This window comes from Pungitius pungitius, chromosome 14 (assembly GCF_949316345.1).
Source record: "Pungitius pungitius chromosome 14, fPunPun2.1, whole genome shotgun sequence".
NCBI classification, from domain to species: Eukaryota; Metazoa; Chordata; class Actinopteri; order Perciformes; family Gasterosteidae; genus Pungitius; species Pungitius pungitius.
Genome location: NC_084913.1, coordinates 10,535,657 through 10,563,151, shown reverse-complemented (window position 1 = coordinate 10,563,151; position 27,495 = coordinate 10,535,657). Strand labels below are relative to the sequence as shown.

Below are 27,495 nucleotides of genomic sequence, written 5' to 3'. Positions count from 1 at the left end.
CTACTCTTAAATATTGCCATGAGAAGCAACGGAGACAGACATAGGACATATTAATGCAGTTTTCTTCAATCCAAACTAAGAAAGAACATTGACTTACAGGGTAAAACATGCATGATCTAAATGACCCTTCCTTATCTTTAGTTTGACTGAAGGAGACGCCATTTAGTACATCCGCATCAAGCGTTGTCTGGAGCCTAATTAAAGCCTTTTATATCAACTTTCTGTGTGATATTCAATGAGGCCTAACAAATATAGAAACAATTAACCATCTAGGTTGGTCTTTTTCAAATTCACACCTCAGTGGCTTTTAGTCCCTGACGTCAACAATAGTAGAAAGAAAAGTAGCTTTCTTCTGGAAGGAGGCCATTTCCAAATAAAACTATGTTACTCTGACAAAATAAAACACACCATTGATTATGACCTTGACCTCATCTCCTGCATTTTAACTGCTTAGTGCTATTGGATAAGTCATCTCCCCTTGAAATCAAATAACCGCTCGCCTGGCAGCCTTGTGAATGAAATCAGTAAAGCAGTCAAATTGATGGAGGCAACATTTTCTGAATTTGGACCCATTATTTCCCTCTCATTTACTTTTTAGTCTTTGCAAAAACTGTTAGTTTTTGCTTGAAATACAAACTCATTTAAAATCATTTGTGGGATATACGAGAGGAAATCCTGAACCGGGTACTGCACATGCACCAACAAAACAATAAGAGAGAGCCAGAGAGAGCCTGGCTGTGCCTGCGGTCTGGAACCTCCTGGTGCTCCAGGACCATGTCACAACATATCAGCTGGCTGTCACGGCTGAGGGGGGCCGGAGCCGCATTCAGGCTAATGGCGGCAGCGTGAGCGACTTCTGAACTCGCTGACTGGAACCCAGCACCGGGGGAGGCGAAGAGCATGCGTGAATGACCCTTACTCTTCCTTCTGTGTGAGTGCCGACTCACACGACATCTTTTTGCTTGCATTTAATAGAGGAATTGTTTACTTATTCAATGACAGGAGCCCTGTTGGACATGTTCAGGCTTTAGACAATTATGAATGAAAAAAAACCTCCCACATTCACACACCTCCGTTGCACAAATGAGGATCAGACCACGAGGGTCGGTTCCTTTCCAAAGGTTCTCATGACAACAGATGCAACAGATTAATCACCCATTTACCAGCTTCCCTTCCAAAACAATGTGTGTACTCTGGAAAACAATCCAGCTCACAGGCAGACCCTTCAGACCGTAAAAAAGGCCCCAATGACAGGAGTGGATGTGGAAGTAGTGTGGTGTGCAGATGGAGCATGTGGAAGTTCAAGTGTGGGGTTAGTGTGCTCTGTGCCAGGGAGGAAGCGGTTAAAGTTGTTTGTCTGAGATATGAGCTGCCTTTGTAATATTGAGAAAAGCTGATTGTGGTCAAAAAGGAGAAGTTATAAACAATACGCCAACTGGGAAAATAGCATAATATGGTTAATAAAGATAAGCATATGAAAACAGAATACAAAGTGGTGAGAATAGAAGGAGAAGACTCACCTATTCCAGTAGCTCCAGAACTGCTCATTGAGATAGGTGCGGTGACTGTGGTCGTCCCCGAATGAGGCCTTGCTCTCGATCCAGTGTACGATGTGTCCCTCCACGGCTTTTCACAAACACAAACGCAGAGCAGCCCTCACAAAATTACAAGAGAGCCACACAAGCAAGATCCAGAAGACATTTTTTGTTTCGAAAACAAGGTAAACAAGCACTTGTTTCTGATGGAATATCCTTGTACAACGTGTGTAAATACTAACCAATGGGAACCTCCAGTATGATATCTGGTGTTTTGTCATAGCCCATAACTCTCAGTTGGTTTTCATCTACGGGAGATAAAGAACAGAATTGTAATAACAGACTCGTACTTTGCTATATGTTGTACTATCCATCAAACGAGTTCTGTTGCATTAATCACAGGCAGGTAACCTATCAACCTTCGCCAAGGTCCAGGTAAAAAAAGAAGATGGAAAAAAAAAAAATCTGCGAACAAAGCGAGCCCAGTAAAACCATTAACTACACCTGACACGTATTCGCTGTCGATGCACAAAAACCTGTAAAGCCCAGTTACAGAGCTGCTTTCCAGTTTGGCAGAGCTTTGTAAAATATACAGCAAGGGGAAAAGGTTGGCATTATAGCCTTTGTAAGTCTGACCCCTGCCTTCATAGGCCGCAGCCATTGTCCTTGACTTCTGGTGCGCTTCGGCCATTATCCCCACAACACCTGATTTCTCCATTAAATCTCAGGCTGACCAGGTCATTCACTTCCAAGGGCCTGCCTCTTTGTCTCCAGCCAACCTCAACTAATGGGGCGCGGATGGGAATTGAGGAGAGATAGAGGGTGGCGGTGTCACCGGTTGTGAGGGCGCAGCGTCAGCCAAGGGGGGGGGGGGGGGGGGGGAGCCGAGTGGGGTCGGCGAGGCTCGCCCGAGGCCTGTGGTACAAAAGGGGCATCGAGGGCGTGGTAATGTGGGTGTTAATGTGTATGCGGTGGGATGTGAGCCTCTATTCATACCTACTGGGCTGTTGACATTGTCGGGTGGCTCTGATCGCCTTTTTACATCACCTTTGATTAAAATTAATGGGGCATCCCTGCTGTTGGGTAACTTATTTCCAATCCATTTATCAGATGGGGTGAGGCGGCCTGAGTGGCCCTCGTGCTGCTCGAGCACTGACAGCTTTAGAACGGTCCTTCTGCACAGCTCGGAAAGAAAGGTCAGCACTCCAGGTTCAAATATATGATATGGTCTTAGTGAGAGTAGGAATGACTTTTATCCTCCATCACTCATCTGACCTAGGGGACGGTGATGGGATGGGGGGGGGAGGGGGGGTAAACATCTTGTCTCACAATTTCACACCAGGACACTCTGCCTTGATTGAATATTGTTGGAACAAGATAATGGTAGTAACAAAGTAGAAGATACAACAGAAGTGTAGTTTGGGGTTAAATATTGAAAACTAACAAACTAAAAACTAAAAAGAAACCTAAACTAAACCTAAAAATGGTAATAAATATTTATGTTCATGGAAAAATACATCTTTCTAACTCTTCCTGTCAGGTCGTTAGGGTTAGAAATGACAAAACATTAAAACCTACGTTGGAAGCTTTTATTCTGTAAATATTCATTGCATGCTGGTGTGCATCAGCATGCAATGATATTTAATAATGGCTTCTGTTTTTTAGCAAATCAATAGATAAAAATCCACTGCATCAGGCGTGTCCTGGCTGTTGTTTGCTAGACTTACAAAAGGTCCACACACTGCCATGACCGGGTGGACTTTAGAAGTAGGATGAGATGGTACAGTGATGCCTTACCTAGGAAAGAAAGGTTCCTCTCCTTCAGTTTGTCACAGAGGAGCACCTCATGCTCCTGGCCAATAGCGCTGAGGACAGAGTCAAGGATTCCAACATGTAGAGATGGCAATATTTTATGGGGTGGCTAAATGGTTAGCTAGTCTTGTCTCAGCGTAGGAGTAAGATGAAAGATGGTTACTATGGAAACGACAAAGTACAATGTGGTTTACAGTAGCAGAATCAGTGCACAGATGTGAGCTCCACTGCACATGTGTAGCTTTGACTTCAGCTAAAGTTATGAATCTGCTTTTCTCTTCTACTCGCTTATTATGCAAAGGTAAACTTCCTACTGTTTTTGCTGATTTGCCATTCCATGTTTCCTGATCAAACTTCTTCTGCTTTCAAAAAAATCTGTGCATTACCTTAATTAGAAAGAAACAAATGTCAATTTGGCTAAATACATAGAGCACCTGCGTAGCTTCTCCACTCATTCCTCTAAAATACTGTAGGACAATGCTTTCAGAATAAATGCAATTTTGCATTAGAATACATTTTACAGAAAGGTGTTCTGCATTTAACAAAGCCATATCTCAAAACTATCTTTCCAACCAAGAGAGAGAAAAAAGCTCTTAGGCCATTATGCTGCCCTCAACAAACACTAATCCCTCTAAATGGATTTACTTAATACATATATTTCATGATTGACTCAACTGCCTTCCTCTCATGCGAGGACGGAGTTCTTTCAAACCGCATAGTAGGGCGGTTATAATGAACTCTCTGTGGCCGAGTAACTGACTCTGAGTTGACACTGACAGCAGGACAGCCAAAGAAAGGTAAAAAGGGGGGCATGTGGAAGGAGGGTAGGGTGGGACAGGGTTGACTGGCTATGAACAGAACATCCCAGCCGCCCCACACACAAGAAGGCTTGGACAGACAATAACATACAGACCCACGTACACTCATTCAAATAAGTATCCTCCCCCAGGAAACAGTTTGATTGCGACCCAGCTGCTTGCCCTGAAATAGCTTGGACTCCAATTCTGCACTGTTGTCTCGGCCAGGCCCGTTAGATAAGAAGGAGTATTTATAGTTGGCCAAAGAATTGGATGGAAGTTCGGATTGGACTGTGTGTGCCCAGAACTCTCCATGGTGCTGAACGGCATAATACTTATCAGGAGTAAATACAATTAAAGTAAAAAAGAAATCAGCATACGATATAAATATATATATATCTTAAATTAAAGTACAAAGTACAAGAACAATAAATTAAAAATAACTTGGGTTAACTTAAATACCAAATAAAAACACATTAAGCACCAAAAGGCTTGTGAATGATCTATTTTCCCCCGTGTCATAGAACATTGGGTGTGATCCATTGTGTGCACATAGAGATGCATTTAGATCAGCCAATCATCTCTTCCTCCTCCTCCTCTGCCTCCATCGCCTTCCAGCCGGCACACCGGTGATTGTGGGCAGGATGAAACACTTCCTCTGTGAAGCAGAACTTTTATGTCAGGTGATGCCAGACACATCTCATCCCCTTCAATAGCTCCTCGTCAATTTCGGGCTTAAAATTTTATGGGATAGGATACTGTTTGATGCAGTCTACCAGCGGTCCATAACAGCAGTCGTTTATTGTGCACTGAAAAGAGGGAAGAAGGAAATATTATGGCGTACAAAGAGAGCGGGTGGGTGGAGGTACGGCCTGTACAGCGGCGGGAAAGGAGAAAACACAGGAGATGCTGGCAGATTGGCGGGCATGACCGCCGGCTGTCACGTGACCTCATCAGCAAACATGAGCGGCTGATGCCGTCTGTCAGGCAGGTGGTTAAATAACATCTTACCGGGCGGGGAGTAGTTACATGGGGAAGGGCGGCAAAACTGAATATTATCTTTTTTGTGTCAGAGAAATTAAAAATCACTCTGACACAAAACAATTAAAATGGTTTCCTGTAATATTTCAGCTTAAAAACATTATTTAAGTAATTAACACTTACCTGGTAGATGTTTTTGGCCAAAATTTGGTCTGGAACTAATGACGGCTCCTTCAGCATGCTGTTCAGGACGTTTTTAGAGGCTGCGAACAAGACAAAGGCACGAGAGGGAGGGAAACTATTAAAAAATATATATAAAATATACATCTTCAAACGCGAATGATGACAAACATGTAAAACAATAATATTGTAATTCCAGTATTGAATTGAGAGCGAACACAACGATAACATACGGAGAAGAGCCAGGCTTGACACACTGTAATTCACATGCCACTGTTAGTGCAGTATTTCCACAGTGGTCCATTAGATGGCTGCTTGGTGTCTGTACAGATTTTCTATAGATAAATGTTTCAGTCCAGAGCACAGGAGCCCCATGTAGTTTATCTATGCTATGAACGCTGACTATTCTGCATCTCTCATCCTTATTCCTCCTCTACTAACAGTATAAATCAAGAGAGGAGAGCCAGCCGGATTGATTCGCCGGTAGTGCAACAGCAAAAAAAATCCTTAAATCATTTCTTAAAAAGATTTGGATTAAATGGATTGTATCATTGTGTGACGAAATGGTTGAGGCACGCCATTTTAGTGATACATGGTCCTGACAGACTTGCAGCATTGCAGACAATACAAGGAATGTTTCTATTCACATTTCAGGCATGAATGGTGCCCCGTACCAACACTATATAGACATCTCCAAGCTCCTTTAATAAACTGTTCACAGTATATTACTGTTAAAAACAAGACAGTGCATGTGAAGATTTATAGAACAAATTAAGAGTTTGAAAAAGCCCAAATGAAAAAGGATTAATTGGACTTTACATTTACAAACACTGATTGGATCACTAAGTGTTTCTTTGATGAATTGAATTAATCAAAATGCATTTGTCAACCCTAAAGACCTTTAGTCTCGGCCATCTTCCTCCTTACATTTCTCTCACAGAGAAAACTATCACAGAGTGGACAAACAGTGCCGTAATCACTCATCTACCTTAAATGATGAAATGAAGAGGGAGGGGTGTCGAAGAAGGAAGGAGCGTATTCAGCGCTGCCTCCTCTCTTTTAGGTTCTTTTTCTTTGTCTCCATCTTCTTCTGTCACCTCTCCTTTTTTTCCTGCTACCTCCTCTCTGTCTGAGTCCCTCCCAGCCCCCCCCCCCCCCTCCCCATAACCTCACACTCCCTCTTAGAGCTGCAAGGCAAAGCGCTGTGCTTTATTTCTTTGCTCATTTTTCTCGAAGATTGGTACCTTCACACGCAGATCCATACCAGGGTCCTTTGCCGTGCAGGAAAGCGGAGAAGAAAGAGTGTTATATTTTCCCCTTGAGTTAGGACACCTCATGACAAATGATAATGGGTAATCAATAAAGCGGGAAATATGAGGCGGCAAACTTTATGAAGCCAGCAGACATATTACTCCCCAACAACACTGGTTTCCCTTAACAAAGTCACTACTCGACTGTGCCTAATAATCTGAAGGAAAATCAAAGGACCCGCAACCACATCAGCAATATTGGCAACTTATTCCACTTTAATGGCATTTTGATTGATTTTTCCCCTCTTCCTAATGGTCCTTTTATAGATTTGACGCTGCTTCTGCAAAACAGTGGTGTGTAATAAACCTCCCCGAAGGCAAACGGCAGCCATTAAAGCTCTTGTCTTACTAGCGCTCATAATTGGGGGGTTGACCACTACCACATTTTGATCTCTCACATAACACACACAAACAATACCAGGACCAGGCCGGTCTCCCTCTCTCTCTCTCGCCTTGCCTCTCCAGCACTTTGACATTTTTGGTAGATGGCCATAATAAGTGATAGGATCCCTTCCTCCTGCTTTTTTTGAGCGATGAGGTTAAAAATAGCCATAAAGAGGTGACCTTGGCGCTGACATTGTGGAATTTCAGCCAAGCATTGACCTGATGAAAATGGAAGGCCAGGCCGCTAATAAATCAGGATGCTTTTAAAATGAGTTTACCCTAATGCTCATTCATCACAGGCTGTAATGCCATTTGCAGGCCCCGGATTCGCTGCCGTGCACAAACACAGCAGTAAATAACAACAGGGCTCTTGCATCCCTCGCATGGCTGCAGCCTCCAACATCAGCATACATTTATTAAAGATGCCCCCGCCTTGCACGGCAGCACTCCTCTATGACACCCTGAGCTCCTCTCTGCCACACACACACACACACACACACAATGCTCTTTAAATACACAGACTCAAGGCACACACACGCACATAAAACATGTGCAGGAAAATAAAAAGCATAATCTGAAGAACACCAGACACAGAGAACAAAGCCCTGCAGCACAACTATGCACCTTGTAAACATTCGCCAAATTTACTATAATTGTCCCATGTTGGTATAAATTCTAACTAAAGCAGTATATCACACCGTCAACATCTGAACAGAGAAGAACAGAGAAAAGGAGAATAATAGATGTGAAATGCTACGCCTCCATTGGGATTTACTAAAGAAAACAACCCATGTAAACAAATCACAAGCCTGTTTTCATATGCAACTCCAAAACAAGACACACTATACGAAGCAAGGTAACGGCAACACAACCGTGGCTTTATTTCTCAATGCGTGCCGCTGTCAATTGTAACGACTCTTCCTTTCTCCATGAGGGTGTAAAAGTCATTATCTCAAAAAAATGTTGCAAAACCTCATTAGATAGCAACATTTGTTGAGGGAGGACCGTAATAAACTGTAACGGATGACGACCGTTACTGCCCCTGACACTGATGAGCAAGTTTGTTTATTAATTAAAAAAACGCTTTTTCCACGGGTTAGGGGGCGCTTATCCATTTCCTCCATATACCCAGACCCCCCCCCTCCCCCTGCCCCTATACTCCCCATGCACAAGCCATTGAGCTGTGGAGGGGTACTCGTTCATCAAACTTCATGGAGCAAGGGGGAGACAGGTCCTGATAATGTGCGCCGCTAAAGCTGATTTTCCATGATGAATCTCGGAGCATATAAATTGGCTAATATCTGAAAACATTTACAGATACTAGAGGAATTGACTACTTGTGGGACATGATGGATGAGGCTCTGCGACGCTGGCGGACAGCTCTGCAAATCTCTGCGGCTGCCTAAAGCCCTCATTTGATTTTCCAATTTACTTCTTTTAAATTTATCCTCCCGCATTGAAAAAAAAAAAAAAAAAACAAGATGAGAAAGCGAGAGGGGGAAAGAAAAAGTGTTTTTTTAAATATCTGTGGTGGTGTGTAGGTGCTAGTCGATCATATGAGGTGGTATCTTCTGTGCAGGAGGAGCTCAGTTGCTGAAGAGGTTACTGGGGCAGAACTGATCTGCTTCCACCTGATTCTCCCTGATAGCGGTGAGATGAGACTCTACATTTCGATGTGTGTGTGTGTGTGTGTGTGTGTGTGTGCGTATGTGTGGGTGTGTGTAGCAGTATTAATAGTGGATCTGGGGAGGCTCTGCTATGGGGAGAGGCTTCCTAGGTCAGGCCATTAGACTGTGGGAGAGGCTGACTGCAGCTTCTCTGCTGAAAAGGAGTAATTAGTATACTTGTCAAGTGAAGTGTCACTTACCTCCCTTGCACCCGCCCCTTGCATGCTTTCACACACGCACAGAAACACTCATCCTGCTTTTGCCTCCTTACTCCCTTCCTTCTTGCTAATGAAGTGCCCTTACACTGCCTTTTTGAAAGAAGAAAAAAAAAAAAGCTGCATATACACCTCAGCACCACCACAGCGGAGAGGTGAGAGGGAGAAGAGAGGACCACTTGAAGACAAGAGAGGAGAAACCATTACAGCCGTAGTGGATACAAAAGTTGAGATCCTACTCTATGGAACATAATACAATATTCAGTTATCAACACGTCTGATCTGCAAAACACTGAAGCTATTATGAATTCTGTCAGGCAACCAAAGGATCATAGTAGACACTAACATTCTCACAGTGTTGACATCAAACACAGGACATTTATAACCTGGCGCACAAGGCTTCCGTAAAGGAATGTGACAATAAATCTTAAAGGCAGTCGAATCACATAGTTACAAAACATGAAGCTGAAATCTAATCTGGAGCTGGGCCTTGGGAAAATGGAAAAGGTCAAATAGCTAGCAAAATTGCCTCCTCAAAAAAGTATGTCTAAATCTAGAGGCACATCAACTCCTGTCAAGGGAGGAAGAGAGAGAAAGATGAAGAGAGGAGGAAAGGAAGAGAAGGAGCTCCCCCAATGGGAGGCAACACTAGGTGGTATCTACAGACGTAGAGCTGGAATGAAAATAAGGCCGTTCACAATATAACTATCATCCACAGTACACACAACTCCACTCAATGCTATCTGTTCGTGTCATTTTTCTATGTTTAAAATGTTAACGCCATTATTTCTATTACCAACTTTTTTGCAGTCCAGTGATTTCAGTTTAGTGCATTTTTAAATGAACAAATAATCATTAAACAAATAATTTCAGGTTCAGTTCAATTAAATTAAGCGTTATTATCAAAAAGAAGACAACGCCTAATACAAACAAAATCTTAATACATTTCTAGTAAATAAGCCTTAAAAATGTAACAATGAAAACATGCATTTTACCATAATGTTCTTGTTTTATGTTTTATCAAATTCACTATTTCTAACCTTACCCTCATGAATTTAAATGACAGCTAATGTCTAATGTTTGCAATTGTTCATAACCAAAAACTATGAGAAGAATTGAAGCTTTGAACTGGTTCAGACTTGCTGTATTTACATATCAAGCTTTCAGTGACCTGAAAATAGTGGGTCTAAAAAGTGAAACGTGACCTTTCGTCCCCTATTACCCAGTCTGCTTCACGAGACAAAGAACATCATGGAGGTTGATATCATATTCAATATGTGATAAAACTGCTTTGAATGCATTGATTTATTTACAATCGCCACCAGATAGTCTTTCATTCTGCGTGACTGATGCTCTCTCCAATACTTTTGCTGCGAGGAGCAGGGGGAGGGAGCTCGTTGGTGGTGTTGTCATGTTGAGGCGAGCTGTGGTAGTGGTGTGTGCCGCTACTGTGAAGGGAGGGCAGGGGTGTGGGTGGAGGTGGTGGTGGTGTAGGGGAGTGGGGGGGGGGGCAACAACAAGGAAGCAAAACAAAAGAAGGAAAGGACAGAAAACAATTTAAAACTCCGTATTGATCCAGCACTAGTGATTGTACATATATTCCACAGTCCCAAAGGCCCCATTCCCTTGTCTCTTAAATGCAAAGAGACAGAGAAGGGGAATAAAAAAAATAAAAAATAAACGATGGTACTAGGCAAAGGCAAGCCACTCGCCGAGTTGGGGGTAATGTCCCTTATATAGAAGTCTATTGATCTTCGCAATGTGCCTGCCAGCCCTCCCTCCCACTGGAGTCCGACAAAAACAGACAAATCCACACGCATACATGCACACTGGAGGGACTGCAGGGGGCCAAGACAGATAAACCTGACAATAGCACTGAAGCAACCTGTTAGCTAATTGCCAGCAAAGACAATTATCCTTGCAATTTTTCATAATGGAAACACATTACCGGACTCTAATATACACACAGGGAGATTGGACGATTTGACCGCGCGGTCCACACGGACAGCAATTAATTTGCGAAGGCCAAGTAGTTCATGGTGAGATTGCAGAGGAGCTCTGGCAAAACAAAAGTCACCCCCAGAGCAACTGACTTCCCAGCTGGCAGCTTTGGGAAGGTACACAGCCGTAGTGACATCATGGTTTGCAAATAGCGGGTCTAATTATTTAACCTGAAAAAAACAGTAGAGATTTATCGATCTTGTGCTTTCTTACCAGTTAGCTGATGTGGATCTACGATTACCCTGTAAAAGTCATCTAGATTCTGCGAGATTCACTCTCCACAAGAAGACGACCTGCAACCGTGACATCACTCGCACGCCTGCGAATACCGAGGTGCTGCGAGGCTGCAGCTCGCTTTTGGAATTAAACCTACGATCCTCCGGGAGGTTTCATCAGCTACAGATCTATTCTGTGCATTAATATGGGATTTCTTTCACTGTATGGAAATGGAGGGATGCAGCGTGCTATTATCTGAGACGGAGTGCTTCTCCTGGATGAATGCCCTGTTCTACAAGCCGATCAGACTAGTATTTTGACAGGCACTGGATAACGGTGGGTCCAAAGCAATCACATCTGTGACTTTGACGAATGGCTGTGCTGTGGCGAAGTTGAAAATAACACACATCCACTTTAATCTCTGTCTTGATTAAATTGGAATCACGTCTTTTTGACATGACGCGTTTCATTCTCAAAGCACTGACTACTGGACAGACACACACCCCCCCCCCCCCCCCCCTACCCCCCTACCCCCCACACGTAGGCCCATATATGGAATCCCATATGCATTTTCCTGTGTTCTTGTGTAAATGAAACCACCAAAAAAAAAAGTGAACTAGATTTTTTTTGTTAAAAGGTGTTAATCCGAGTGTAGAAGGATTATTTATATTCACACAGTATCTGGACATTCTCTTTGACATGTTCAACAAAAATATTTGCATCTGGAATTTTTCTTCTCCCGCAGCGTCTCCATCAGCGCTTCCAAGAAATGGTTTGCTTTTCCTGCCACACTTTTCCTCAACTCAATTTCTTTTGAAGGCCAGAGCAGGGACACAGAGAGGGAAGGGGATGAGGGAAGACTAGAAGGTCGGGGGTGGATGGATGCATTGGGGGATGAAGGAGGGTGCGGAAAGAAATCAGTGGTGTTATAAATAACACTGATGAGGTGAGCTAGAATTGATCCACACTGCAGTTGAGAGGTGGGTGGTCCTCCCACTGCTTAATTGCCAGTCATGTGCCCTGGGATGCAGCTACTACTAAATGTGGTCTGTCTCTCATTAGGCTTGGACAGGCTGAAAATACAGCAGCTAGAACTGGAATTGGAACTCAAACAGAAAGAGATTCAAAAGACAAAGTGCTACAATTAAGACTGATGGGGGGGGATGATAGAAAGGAAAGAGTGGGAAATGGAAGAGTGTTACTCACGCATTTCACCCTCAAGGCCCTGGAGGAACCTTTCCAGGATGATACGAGCCATCAGTGCAGGAGACAGATCCACCTTAACATAGATTGGAGAAAAAAAATAAGAGAAAAAATATAAGAGAATTTGCATTAATAACAAAACAGTTACTGCATTAGTGGGCAATTGTTCTTCTTTGGACAATCGCTCCATTTACAAACCTTCAGACTAAATCCCACATATGTAGTTGGCAATGGGAACATATTTCAAAGAGCCCAAGAAAAATACGGCAGACATTACACGGACCGGTCTACCTTTGCCTGATGTCACGTAAATAATAATGATTTTAATGGCTCCAAATGATATTATTGCCGTTCCAAACCTTGACCCAAGTTTTGACAATCCCTGTGAAAATTGTTCAGTGACAGCGTTGCTCTGCAATAACCTTTCCCACAGGAACAAGCGTTCACCAATTACAAAGCCGAGCTCCTCGGCGGCATGGCCTTCGCCTCTGTCGGACGGACAAGCCCAGTGTCTCTCATCTCGTATGAAAAAGCAGCACACGCTGTGCCCGGGCAGGAGACAGTGGAGCGCTTTAATCATGGGATGATCAGCGAGGCAAAACTCCAGGAACCAACGGGACACACCGGAGGGACTGTGAGAATGCGGACTCTTAATAGGAAGGATAGAACCTGTGGCTGCAGAGCACTTTGAACACAAAGACACCTTGAGAGGTGTGCAATGTTTTTATTTTGTACGCGGGGAGATGCCCTGACAGGTAAGGGAGAACTAATTGACTGATACCAAAGGTGTCTCTCCGGACAGTTTCTTCAAAGCGCCTCGCCTTCACATAATAAAACTACCATGGAAATGTGAGAATGAAATGAAAAAAAAAAAAAACAATCGCTAGAATTTATTCTGTTATTCGAGGATCATCCATTCAAACTTCCTAAATGTTCAAGTTGGTTTATACAGTGCACTTTAAAAAGATAAACTAAGAGCATAGAGCAAATGTATGCATCTGCATCTCAATTGCAAATAATGAGATGCATTAAGTCATTCACAGCATCTTCAGTGTGGAATGGATTAAAACGTTGCTTGAAGACAAGCAATTCCTAGCCGGCTCGTTATGAAACAAAACGGTCTCACAGCTAAAGATGATTTTTTTCTTCTTCTCTTTTTAGCATAATTGGCTACCACAAGTGAATTTCCCCCTTAGCCTGTAGTGGGAATGGAGTGTTTCATCTTTGCTCGGATGCTTCCTGGTAACGCTGGGAGCAGAGAGGTTTCTGCCTAAACAATGTCTTTTTACCTGCAGTGGTATTAGTTAACAACTCCATTATATTGAAAGAAATCGGCTGCTTAAGAGGCCAAACATGTCTATAATAATATATATATACAAGTGGTGAACATTTACAGGTTAAATCATTAAAACGGGCTATGGCGGTTCAAATGTAGCATTTGTAGCCTGCAGCTACTGTACCCCCCTTTCCTCTCCCCAACCCTCCTCATTTTCCCCTTCTTCTCTACTCTCAATCCTTTCCTCTGTGTGCTTGTTGGCCTGCTCTCCATTCACACCTTTGGATAACGAGAGAAGAGCATCAGATGCAAGCTGACACATGAAAAATGGCAACATTACCGACGCTGGCCCAGCCTGAATAAGAACCACCTGATTAGTTCAGGTACCTGCATCTCCCTAATTTTCATATTAATCATGAGTCCATCTATGTTCTCAAGTCAGACTGTGGCACTTCACGAGTTTAACATGTGACTAAGATTCACAGAACCTTGAATTCTGCCCAAAACAATAGATTTTCTCAGTAAAACTTCTGATTTATTAGCCCCCAAAGCTAATGGGTGTTACGTACGTACAGCTTAACTGCCTATTTTATAAAACCTGTATGTTTAGGTAACCTTAACAAAAAGCTCCATATAAAGCATGCAAAAAAATAGCAAATGTCGAGTTGAAGTCCTCATTCATAGGAGACATTGTAAGGCTGGGTGGGAGGGGGGCATGAATAGTTTTCATCATTGTTAATCATTTCCCTCTGTTGGAGATATATTGTCTCATAAAGGGATGAAACTACATCAATTAGCGGTCTGGGAGACCATGAGTGCTTGGTTTAAATGTTAAGTAGCATATTAAAATGACAGTTAAATGGTTCACAGACAGTTATCTCGGAGCGGAATTTAATCCTTTGGAGAAAAAAAAAATCATGTGTCAATTAAATGGAGAATGAATAATGGCAGTTAGCTTTGAGGTGCCACTAATGCATTTGAACTACTCTGATTTTAGATTAAAAAACCCTCAAATCTTGTTGTGTGGTGTAAACACAAACACTCAAATCGACATTCATAGATTTTAAAATTGTACGCAGCTTATTCTAACAACCAAAATAGGAGGAAACACAAAAAGACCAACAATGTGTTTAATGACAAATAACAAAATTAAATATATATGTCAAAACAATTCAGTATCTATTCGAGTTTCGATTTTGTGCCAAGTTCACATATTCTATTTATTATTATAACCTTTGTGCAGTTAGAATTTGCAGAGACATCAACCAGAGGACAAATCCTGCAGTCACCACCTAAGGTAAACAAGGCTTGAATAGAAGAATTAACCAATGACCCAGCCCTCACCTGTCCGCAGTTTGGGACAACTTTGTCTGAAGTGCAATTTAAAGAATAACATAATAAAACAGAAAAAGCATTTCAACATCTGCTTAATGGAGGTGAGGGATAATTATATTAAATAATTGATAATGGAGCAGACCAATTTACCAATTTTAATAATGACTAACAGCCAAGGGAGAAAATCCCAAAATGCAGCCAATTTCTATCTTTCTATCTATAGAAAGAAAGTGGGCATAAATTGCATGGAACCATTTTCTTTTTTTTTTTCTTTCAAAAATGATAAGAAAGAGGAAAATAATAAGAAAGTGATAAGAAAGAGGAAAATAAAGGGAGGAAATAAAAGAAAAAAAAGTTTGTCATTACCTTATTGGCCAATTCCAGCAGCACAGGAGCAGCGGGGTGTGCTTTCGCCTCACTTAGATACCTTTATTATAACAAAGCACAACAACAGCAGTGAAAAGGAAAGGCCCACAAAAGGCAGACAGAAGGGTCGAGGGGACAAGACCAGGCTAGCCAAGACATGCTAATGTCCCTGATGACTTTGCCCTGGGTGGCATATGGCAGGCCCGTTGCGGTTAAAACAGCACTGCTTGAAGGGATTCAAATTTCCTTGAAGCCAGATGATGGTGATAGTTAGTTAACCCCTGCCGCCCAAAAAGCCTTTCTTCCCCCGCCAGCTGAAACTGCAGCTCCCCTCTGATCTTACCCAGATCGTCTCTGAGGTTTGTTGTCGTAAGTGGATTAGAAGTGCATTACCCAGCCTTGTTTTCCCCAGAACAATGGCCTAATATGCTAGATAAAGGCTAATTGCAATATGCAAAGAGGTTTCTCCCCTAAAGCCTGTTTTTTCCTTTTTTTATTTTTTTATTTATCCACATTCATTGAATTACAGATAATCATCCCATCATAAGCCCGTGTAAGGCAAATGTCCAACGGCTGGTTATATATTTATTTTTTTTGTTTTGAATTTGACACGGAGAGCAGAGCTTTTGCTTAGCAGGTGCAAGTGGAGGTCTGGAATGAATCCTGAGGGTGGTGATTTGTTTGGGGGAGATTATATCTGTCATGGTGGCCCACCTACTCCATGACTTTGGCCAGTCCCGTCCACAGTCACAGGGTGGTTTAGACAAAGGTAGCACACAAGAGCGGGAGAAGGTTTTGTAAAGAAGAAAAATAAAATGAAAGAGAAAAAGAGTGATGGAGAGAGCTGAGCGAAATGAAAGCAATATAAAGTAGTACAGTACCTCTGGTAGTGGCTGTCGATGACTTCTGGTGCGTGGTGTCTCGAGAAAGTTCGTTTGGTTCGTTTCTTTCAAAGACAAATGTAATAATACATGTAATATTAATAATAAGGTGTATTTTCATACAACTCCATTATTTACACCGCTCGGAGGCAAAAGCTTTAGCACTTAGATTTTTCCAGTTTATCTAAATAAGAATAAAACGCAGACTGGTTGAGCTTAAACTCCTCTTTCCTGCGCTGTTGTATATGAACGAGTGCAAAAGATCTCAGGTCACAGTGATTTAATTTCAATAGCTTTGCTGGGGGGAAAAAAGCATGCCAAGACAACCTTGTTTAACCCCAACCTCCTCTCCCCCCTCACTCAAACCATATATTCATTTCCCCTTTTTTCGATCAAACAATGACCCCATTCCACATTCCAGGCAACCCTGACATTTCCATGCAATTCAATTGCAATCTCCCGCGAGAAGGAGGAGGACAAGGGATAAAAGAGGAAGAGCATTGGTTAAAAAACAACTTATTTAAAAACTACCACACGCAGAAAATGTAATTCCGCCGAGACAGGCAGTGTGACTGGCACCTGTCAGGAGGATGATAAATGACTCCATTTTCTGCCTGTGCTGCCTTCTGCCACTGGCGGCAGCGCCCATTTATCATCATCCGCTGTCAGCCGTGGAAAGCGGCAGTGACAGTGCGAGTCAGCAAACATTTAGCACACGCAGCCGCACTACACAGGGAAATTATTATTGTCAGAATAATAATGGTTTAGCATAATTTATTACAGGTCCACCAAATAAGCAGGGGCTAGATGTTATTAGACAGATGGATGGGAAGGCTTGGCAGACATCCACCGAGGCTCGGGCATGGCCCTCAACGTGAACGTGAGGAGGAGGTGGTGGAGCGCGGGGGGGGGGAGGGGCATCCTCCAAACCAATCAGAGAGCTGGCAGTTCAATTACAAAGAAATAAAGGGACATTCATCATTCAATTAGGCACCTGTCAGGGCTCACAAAGGAAGAAAACTTCTAACCTGGTACTCCAGGGAGAAGATGCTCAGAAGAGTGGACTGCGAGTGACTGGAACAAATAAAAGAAGGACAAAGTTAATTACCAGAGTGCATTGCACAGAGACAAAGGGAGAGGGGGGGGGGGAGCTTCAAAGACGGGGCCAGCTGCCCTGTAATCTAAAAGAACATGAAAACAAGTGTGGCAAAGTTGTTCCAGATGAACACCTCTGACAAAGGATTCCTTCCACGACGGCGTGGGGGTGGGAGAAAGGGGAAGGTTGGGTGTTGTGTAAGAGATCCGAAGCCGTTCATTACTCTCTTCTTTCCCACATACCATATTCCTCGTTCCCCGTGTGCATTCAATTACATCCAAACAGAATATGGCAAAATTGGAGGGAAATGAATGACGCTCATGCAAATTATTGAATGGATTCAAGGCCAATCGCTGAGAGAAAGATAGCATCCATTGGCATGAAACACTCCCTGGTTTGGTCGATGTCTCTTTGCGATGGACCACTGTGGGATTGTGTATCAGTTTGCCCGAGCGGTGTCGCAACACAGAGGTAGGAGAAAGTTTTCAAGCATCACTGTCAGAGCCTCACACGTGGACCCTCTGGAGCACTCGCACTGCATCGGATGGGCTTTGAAAATGGAAACTTTCACTCCAGGAAGCTGGAGCGCAGAAGAGTGGGTCAATTCCACGGGTTGCCATGAGTTACGTACATCACCAGCTCACCATGTCAAGCAACCCGGCAGAGAGGCAAACCTGGGAAACTCACCGTACCCCTTTGATACCCCTCTCCAACTCCCACCCCATCATTTGGGTCGAAGATATTTAAAGCGGTGAAGGGATAATATTGTAATCTGCATATCAGTGGGAACACAAACCACACGTACAGTGAGGGCTCTGCCACGGCGTTGGGTAGTTTTGCGTCTCGATATACTGCTCCCAGTACGCTTGATTGTGAAATGTACTGGACTTTTCACTGAAAGCCACGTGGGAAGGGTATGTAAATACTGACGAGAAGCAGAAGCTTCAAATCTGCATTGAAATATGGAGTTCACATAGGTTGTCAACATCTATCTATTTCTGTCTGGAGTCTCAGCCTGTGACCGTATCTTAATAAAAACATTTCAACCACAGGAATAGTTTTTAATGACTTGACCCAGCAAAGACGTCGTATCGGGTTCTCCAGATGCCACTTTTAAGAAGAGTTGGGTGGAGAAAAGCTAATTCTCAGCTCTGTGGAGCACGAACCATCAAATAGATGAGTCTTGTCTTGTGAAAGAGTGAACGGACAAATGTTTGAAGCAACGGAGAAGGGGGTGGGGGGGGGGGGGGGGGGGACTCTCACTCCTACCTCAGCATTCATTTACAATGATGCTTGGGGACATAGGGGCCAGTGCAATTAAGAGGGCCATTAAGTGGTCAACTGTCAACATGTGGACACTTGAGGGAAAAAAAAAAAAAATTCTTCCACACTTCAACCTTGCACCTGAGCATTTCAACAACATTACGGCCTTATTGTTGGCATGGGACCATCAGGATCCCCGTATAGGAACAGACATCTGTTAGGTTTTAAATGGATTACTCTCTGTAATAAGCATGATTACCGCCTAATTGCTAAATCTATACCCTGTTAACTTTAAAGGGACATAAACTGCTCTAAATATCTGGGAAAACATATCGGTTTCAAAAATACTAAAAACTTCAGGGAGTTTAGTTTTTTCTTTCTGACCTCAATCAGTTTTAGGCAACATCAAATCTGGACACAGGCGTCATAAACGCTGAAAAAGACTCAAGTCTGAATATTGAGGATTAGAAAACGATTTTGAAAGTGCAGAGAAATGTAAATAGATGAGGCTGAATACCTGGAACAGAAGAAAGAGTTATAGGCATTTTATAGTCTGTTGCTCTGATAGTGTACGTTGGCTTTTTCTCCATTAAATCAGCATTAATAGTAACCTATGGCAGACTTTGCATTAATGTATATCTGTGCTCTCCTGGGCCCAGTGTTCTCACTTCATGCTTAAATATGGAGCCTTGCATTGGGTATCTGATCTGCCTAATTGCACAGTAGATGTAACACATCCACCAGCTTGCCTTATAAAACCGGCATCATAAGCACTCAGTCCTCTCTCACTGGCTATAAATATAAATTAACTGAATATTCCAAACCCAGATCAATCCCTCTCTGCCACTTTTGGTACTAAAAAAAAAGCTAATGAGCAGCATTTTATTTAGATTGGTGCACATTATGAGAAGGGATTTCTGTATGAATTTTTTTTAACTTTGATATGATATTTACATATAAGACAAAGATAACAAGGTAATGCATTTTATAAAAATAATTTATTTAAAATAAATGCCAGATCTGATATTCTGGGAGAGAAGGTATCTGCACATAGAGGGACGAATCATCCGTAAGATGACTGTAAACAACTAAGTTCATCAATCTCATATAAACATATACGTATGTGTTAAATGGTTGAAATGTATAAACACAAACAAACATTTCAGAGGGTCTGGGACACTGAAGCACATCTTTACATTGCCCTTTATGTGGGTCAGAAAAAACTAAAACTCTCCCCGACTTGGATATAATCTGGAACATGGAGAAACAGAAGGTTGGGAGACAGAAGAGTGGTTAGGGAATCATTCACTCTAAACCTAATTACCCTTCCTCACAACATAAGACAGAGCATTAATATGAACTGGCACCCAAAATAGTAAAGCAGCAGATTAAATTAAAAACAATTAGGGACTTTCACTTTGTCACTGGGCTGGTATGCTTGTCTGGCCAGTGCTTTAGGCTCTATTAAGTTAGGCTATCCACTGGTTATGAATCTGACAATTTCATGTTTGAATCTCCTCGTGCATTCAGAGTGTGTCGAAAGCATTCCATAGAAGGCAGAAGCAAAAATCCCACAAATTACCATCAACCTAATTAATAGGAGATGGGGGAAATACCAGCGATCAATTATATTCAAAATCTTCCTATTTACCAATAATGAATCATAAACAATAGATGTAATTTAGGTAATGAAAGCCACCTGGCTAATGACATTGGTATCATATGCTGTGACAGTATCTAGCATTTGGTGGATCTGCATGCAGAGAGTGTTGCATGGCGCGACTCTTCAGGGCATGGAGCTGGCTAATTAAGGCGTAGCACATATTTTTACTAATGGTGATGAAGCCATTTAGACAAGAAAAGGGAATGACACGGATGAAATGGTTCACTCTGACAAAAGTGTATGGATACATTGCTTCGTCTCCACACCTGGATCTATTGTCACCCACTCTGTGTTACTTTCATTTTTAGCTAACGTTACCCTAGCATACTTCATTTTGTTTAAGCAAGGTTACTGACAGTAAAATATTATGCATGCATTTTCCTGGATGGATCAATATTTTGTAAAGTGAAAAACAGCTGAATGTGGGTTAAACACTCTGGATATGCAAATGCTGCTAATTACACATGCTGATAGGCAAAATGCTAACATCTGTTTCTCAGCTAAGCCTACCGTCATCAGCACCAAAACAAATGTGTACCAAAAAGAGGATCTTTACGGGGTAATGTATAAATGTGATGTATTGTGACAAGGGATAGAAACAAACAAAAATCTCAGTGTGTCATGTAGCTTCATACAAATACTTGCACAATGAGCACACGTGTTTACAGTTCAGATTAGTTTTACTTCCTCCCCCCACTGCAAAACAACTTTAAAGCCGTTTTTCCGATTACAGTCAATGCAACAACATTCATGGTATTTACTGGAGTTGCAGCAATGTATACTTTTGTCCAACAAACAAACGGTACACTGGATATTGTATTTTGACCATAACTGAAGAAAGATTGGAGTAAAGTGGAGTAAATTCCACTACTTCCCCAACTGTCTCTGCAGAAGGCCAGAGCCACAGACCTACAGGCCTGGGGGGGGGGGGGGGGGGGACTGTGGATAGAAACGGCTTTAGCATAAGCACAACAGAGCATCTTACTCCCTACCATTTTCCCTAATTGATGAAAAATATGACCTCTACAAAGCTCTCTCTACGCGTTATTACAATCTTTTAAATTTCTGTCTGCTGAGGTGCCCAGAGATGTCAGATCTGCTGTGTAATGGTGGCAAAAGGAGCGGGAAAGGCCCCACAATCACCACCTTAATTGTGATCCCACTTGAAAGCTGGAAGGTCTCCATGACTCTCTGTGTGACAAAACATGTTAAAACTATCATTTTCAGTAGCCATTGTTAAAGTGTAATTATTGTCACCGTTGCTTCTGCAAATTCTCGTGGAAATCAAAAATGAGGTCCGTGTTGACTGTCAAGTGGCCAGCGTCCACTGGTCTGGCAAAGAAACACATTATGCTGACCAATTGCCTCCCCCCCCCCCCCCCCCCCAAGCGTGGCTGGGGAACTTGTACCATTCTGGGCAATTTGTTTCATTCTTCTTTTGCAATTGATCCCAGTATGGAAAGAGAACCCGGGGCCAGAGACTCGGCCACCGCTGCCCCGCTGAACTGCGCCGTTTTCCCTCTGTGGGCGTTTGGGGGGGGGGGGGGGGGGGTGGGGGATGATAGGTCACAATAAACTATATTATTATAATGATATTCCTCACAATAAACTACATTCCTGTGTCAATAACACAAACATGTTATTTGGTGTTGCCATCGCTTATTAAACAACATGGCTGCTTAGCTCAGGGCTTTTTTTTTTTTTTTTTTAGCCCAATGAGCGGAAAAAGGCTTTACAATCTACTGTACGGAGCGCGCTTTGACAGCGTCCCTAAGATATGTGGAGATGGTAGTCCTTCCTGGGCTTCCTAATCAAGTAATTGATTGCATCTATTATTCACGGACTCCTTGCCCTGCCATGAAGTAGTGAACGTAGCACAGCTTCTCTCCTTTCTGCATTTCCTTGCTCTGCTAAGACCTCATTCATCCCTTCACCCCGTTCCGATGCTCGTCTAACCACATAAAGCTGTGGAATTAGTTTGCCGTCCTCTTGGCCTGCAAGGGTTGTACCCCTAAGCTTCAACTGCCAGTTTGTGTTCCGTTCAAAATGGGGGGGGGGGGGGGGGGGGGGACGGACCAGAAGTGTGAGGCCATGCACCGGAGGGTCCCCCCCCACCCCCAGGCTGTCAGGGGATGTCATTGCCACTTCCAGGCTACCAAGAAAAACAAAAAACACAGTAGTATCGCACCATTCAAAAGAGACAATAGTGGGGATGGAAGTTAAATGTGGCAATGCTCCGACTGGCATTCAGCACCAGCACTGTTTAGAGCTTTTTTATATTACAAACTTTGCCCCCCTCAGCTCTGTAAAAAGGTGGGTCCACAATTGGGGCATTTTGGGCATATTAAAAAGAGTAAAAAATTTAAAAAAAACTGTAAATGAACTTCCAAAATGCAGCTCTGCACTGTAAAACATAGTTTGATAAAAAGGAATAAAACAAAAATGTTTTTTTGAAATCATAATATCTGAGTATTTTTTTTGAGCTAATGAGCTATAAAGTTTAACTAAATGTATAAAGAGCTCGACAGTTTAATGCATCGTGCCTGTTGTCAAATCCTAAGCTTTATCCAGCATGTAAAAACAACCGCCACAATAAATAATCAATGACCAGGTCCCTAAGCTTCGTCCCGGGTCTGGATATTACCATCAAAAACAAAGTGTCTGATGCCAAGAAATCACCATATCAATGGCACATGCCACAACAACCCTGCCCCATGCTTTCCTTCCAAAGATCATGCTAGATAAACCCCAAATAACAGAGAAATTAACAAATGCTTGACATTTGCTCAACATCCATTATTCTGACACTTCTTCAGAATTTCAAAAGGCTGAACGCATGCTTAATCAACATTCATATTCCCAGAGCGAGCCCCGGCACCATATTGCAGCCCGCCTCAGTGCTGATGAAAACGGCACATTAGGGCCCGATTCGAAAAACGTTCAGGGACTCCTCACCAGGGAGATCTGTGTGTGTGTGTGTGTGTGTGTGTGTGTGTGTGTGTGTGTGTGTGTGTGTGTGAGAGAGAGAGTAAAAGAGAGAGGGGTGTGTTTAAAGGGGAGGGACGCTTCACACTTTACTTTTGAAGCTTTTCCCAAAAAACAGAGGCATCTCCCCCTTCCTGCACACCCTCCCACTTTCAGGACTGTGAAAGCCATATGAGGAGTGAGCTGAATGGCGTTTTGAAGACGGGGGGGGGGGGCGGGTCATCATTACATCCAAATTCATTCATAATACAGCACAGAGGGACACAGAGGACTCTCATTCTCCCTCCCTCCTTTTCTCGCCCTGCTTACACCGACTCTCTCTGGGGACAAAGGGTGGAAAGACCGGGGTCCCCCTCTGCACCCGAGGGAAGCCATGCAAGGCCTCAGAGAGCAGCCCATCATTTCCAATTCTAATACGTGGCAAGAGAGGGACCTGATGGGACTGATGTCACATTTTTTTCCCCCACACCAACCTGTGATGAGCCCCCCCCACCCCCCCCCCTATGCTGGCTAGCCGCAGTCCAGATACTAGACAGGACACTGTGGCTCGCTGAGGGCAAGGAAGAGACGGCTAGAATGGGGGTTGATATTTGCATGTCCCTGCATTGTGAGTGGGGGTAAAAAGTGACAGCACCGTGTCCAATTCGTCCCCCCCACCCCCCCCCCCCCCCAGAGCAGCTCGGGCCCGGCAAGAGAGGCCAGGCTGACAGATGACTCCCAACATCTGTGTTATGCGGCCGTTACAGATGAGGGGCTCCACATCACATCTCTCTCTCTTTCTGTGGGTCCGTGGGACACTCCCTCTCTCCTCCCACCACCCAGACTCACAGTACAACAGAAAGACGGACAGACTTTCCGTGGAAATTGCCTTGAAATGGCCTTTAACAGTCATTTTGTTCAAAGTTTAAATTTTCCTCCCTTTAGGTCCTCGTTCAACACCAATGATTACAAAATGGGTTTGAACACAAAGCAGCATTCAGAGATTTGAGGACAATATGTATTCATATTGATAGAAATGATTGTCATGCAAAATGAATTGGTTGATTAAAAGAATGGCCGATAATTAACTAAAATAGAGTCAGAAAAGAAATTGTGATACTGATAAAGAATGGGTTTAAGTCAGGACATGGGGAAATGTGAGTTGATTTATAATAGGATGTTTAATACAATGCAGAAATACACAAATCTTATAACTTCTTGCAATATTACGTTTTAATTAGAAAGTGCTAAGAAACATTAATTTAGTCAGCAAATTTAAAGGAAAATGTTAACACGGAACCATATCATCGCAATATGATTTCATTTAAAGTCAATAACGGATAATACCAAATTATATTCCCCTCGCAATTAAGGGTAAATTCCATCATCGTAAATTTCCTAGCTCACAATTCCATTAGCTTGATTGGATAGATGTACAAATACATACAAATATAATAAATTGTGTTATGCTCAATTGAGCATTTAACAAAATAAAAAGTGTGTCCACAGCAACAAAAATGGGACACATTCCAGTCAAAAAACTACAGAAGCTCATGACACGGGTGGACAGCAAAATATCTACGGCCTACACTCGACGTTGGTCGCATCCTTTGGAAATAGACCCATGCCAAGTGAAATGATGTGAAATCCAGATACCTGTCTTTTCTATCTCTGTGAGCATTATAGTCGGAGAGAGAGAGAGCCGCCTCGTCCACAACAAACCCCTAGCGCCCCCCTCCTCCCGTCTTACTACTCCCCCCCCCCCCCCCCAGCTTGCCAACCTCCGCCTGGCCAATATTTACGCAGTGGCAGGGCTCCCACACAGTCCAAAGGGACAGGAGGGGGTGTGGGGCGGGGGTGGCTGACTGCCGTGCCTGAGCGCATGCTAAGAGATGATGGATGGCCTAGTCGATATGTTATGTCTTAAGAGCCTGATTTCCTGCCAGTCCAATCACTAGCCCTCCAGAGCCCGGCTCAGCTGATTGGACAACCAGAATAATTTCGCAGGCTGTGAAAACACTGCTGCCGTGCCTGTCTGTCTGTCGGGTCCAGTGACGAGACTCAGGGATTTTGAAAAGAGCGAGGGCCTCCCCAAGATTGGTTTGGGCGAACAAAATGATAACAATAACCAGCGAGACTAAACAAAAGAGCCAGCACCTCCGGGAGTGAGAGGGAGAGAAAGAGATCTTACAAAATTATTGGAATAAAAACACCCCCTTGTTTTTCTTTAATTATACACCCACCAGTAACACTTTTCAAAAAACTGGCATGTGGACTCTTTGGTAAAGAAAGTAGGAAACCGAAAGGAGACAGGAAACTCAAAATAAACAGGAGAAAGACCCCCTAGTGTTGGGCCTATACATACAGGATATTGGATGAACTCTATGCGCATGACATATACTGTAAAATTCTGACAATAAGAACAAAGCCTCGCTCGAGCTTCTCCGCGTCCCCTTTGGGGACCCAATAGCTCCTTCTAGATTGGTGATTAGGGCACAATGGAAGTAGGAAGCTCCAAATACATACGACTTTGTAAGTGACCTCGGCGGGATCAGCCACGCTGTCCTGTTGGCCTCGGGGGATTACACATGTTACGTTCAATAAAGCGAGGGCCCTCAGTGTCAAGGAGAAAGGCAAACACAACCATTAACCTCGCGCTTCGATTTCTGGACGTGCAGCCACTGCATGGCAAAACATTGGCTAACGCTGTGGTGGAAGCTCAAAACAGAAACCTGTGTGGAATTAATTAGAGATCAAAAGTGGTGGATTAAATGAGTTTCTAAATATCCAAATAGGGGAGGTAGAAAAGAAAAAGGAATGAAAATAAATTATAATGCTATTGGGAATTGATGAAGTTGTTACTTAAGTGTGTTCATTGCAATATGTACATATCTACATGTTTATGTGATCACATTTTTATTTGTATTTGTTCAATTAATAAAAGATACTTGTGGACATCAGTTTGGTGTTTTTACCCTCTAGCCAAATATAAACACACACGGTGAGTAGGAAACTTACACACAACACATCCGGCAATGTAAAGGAAGTGTACAGTGCTTAAGTACTCACTTTGGGAATCTTTCTTTCAGCGTCTTCATACATTGGCGCGTGGGTCTCAGTTGATCGGTGCATCTCACGATCTCTTTATATTCAGCTCGGGACAGCCTCATTGTCATTTGATTACTATGGTAAGCGTGTGACTGTGACTGTATCTATCTGTGCAAACACGAAGTGAGAGTTTGACGCTTCCGTGGCGGTCTGAGTTCCAGAGGTGAACAACGTGGGGCGACTGACAGCCAGAAAACAGCTGTAACGTCACCTGCCTTGCTAACCAATATTAGCTTTGTGTGGTGGCTAACACGACACAACAAACGCGCGGAAAATGAACGCTTTCGTCTCCTTTTCGTACGTTACCGAAGGCCTTCTGTATGCATTGGCCTTTAAAATAGTGTTGTAGAGCGATAAATAACACCTAAACGGGTTGTTTACCATTCATTCCTGCTGTACACTTCTCGATTGCAGCTTCCCGCTAGCGAGCTTGAAGGAAGGGCTTTTGTGTGAGGAGTGGTTTGATTGGTCGATTCGTTCTGGAAGTTGAGTATAACAGCAGGTGATTGGTTCCTTGGCAGTGAGAAGGCGGAGCGCCAGCTGAGGCTCGCTGCTTATTTACTTCATCCCCGAAGCGTCACTGGATTCCTGTTATATGCAAAAGGAAACTTAACCACAGTCCGACAGAAAATACATTTACAAAAACATTACAGCCAGGAGGGAGCGTCTCTCTGTTGTGTGTCTATGTGTAGGAGACAGCTCGAATAAATTTATGTAAATAATCGTTTATTAGACACAAATGTACTTATGTGTTTGTTTACATTTTTACATAAATTAAGCCTTTTGACAGCCTTCTCTGAGAGATGCTGCCTCTTTTATCTTTGAAACAACTGCAAATCTTAACAGAGAGGCCCTGCTTGCTTTACTTTTCCTTGAATGAAATAAAGTATACCAAATTCCACTGCTCAGATCATCATTCATATTTATATAATTTATTCTTTTACCTTTGCAAATAGAAATATTACTTCCTTGAGAACATATTGGTTTGGGTTTTCCTTAATAATAATTTCCAAGATACAGCAATATTTTGATATCCCCAGCTGCCGGTTCCCACAATCATCAATACCTTTCACCTAACCAGTGAAGGTAGTGCTTTAAATGCCTTTGGCAGAAATATGTGAATTCAGCCAAAGGTGATTACGTACTTCTGTAGAAAAGGCTTGGAAAACATACAGGAATAATGCTCAATTTATTAAGGATACATGTGCTCTCCAAACGGCTTGCATTTCAATTAAAATATAT

At 42.9% G+C, this 27,495-nt stretch overlaps 1 protein-coding gene across 2 annotated transcripts in view; it reads right to left on the bottom strand.

Moving 5' to 3' along the window:
* The window catches only part of cdin1 (CDAN1 interacting nuclease 1), a 49,353-nt gene extending 22,637 nt beyond the window's left edge, over positions 1 to 26,716 (bottom strand). Inside the window, exons 1-10 of one of the 2 annotated variants that reach the window (XM_037486422.2) lie at positions 26,215 to 26,715; positions 17,188 to 17,233; positions 16,160 to 16,224; positions 15,279 to 15,339; positions 12,305 to 12,377; positions 5,309 to 5,388; positions 4,904 to 4,953; positions 3,333 to 3,400; positions 1,778 to 1,843; positions 1,521 to 1,626 (exon numbers count right to left, since the gene is read on the bottom strand). In XM_037486422.2, coding sequence (XP_037342319.2) covers positions 1,521 to 1,626; positions 1,778 to 1,843; positions 3,333 to 3,400; positions 4,904 to 4,953; positions 5,309 to 5,388; positions 12,305 to 12,377; positions 15,279 to 15,339; positions 16,160 to 16,224; positions 17,188 to 17,233; positions 26,215 to 26,321 — 722 coding nt within the window. In that variant the 5' untranslated portion in view covers positions 26,322 to 26,715. Of the gene's footprint in view, positions 1 to 1,520; positions 1,627 to 1,777; positions 1,844 to 3,332; positions 3,401 to 4,903; positions 4,954 to 5,308; positions 5,389 to 12,304; positions 12,378 to 15,278; positions 15,340 to 16,159; positions 16,225 to 17,187; positions 17,234 to 26,214 lie in introns of both variants that reach the window. The other variant, XM_037486423.2, reaches the window with a different exon arrangement.
* Between the last annotated feature and the right edge of the window lie 779 nt (positions 26,717 to 27,495).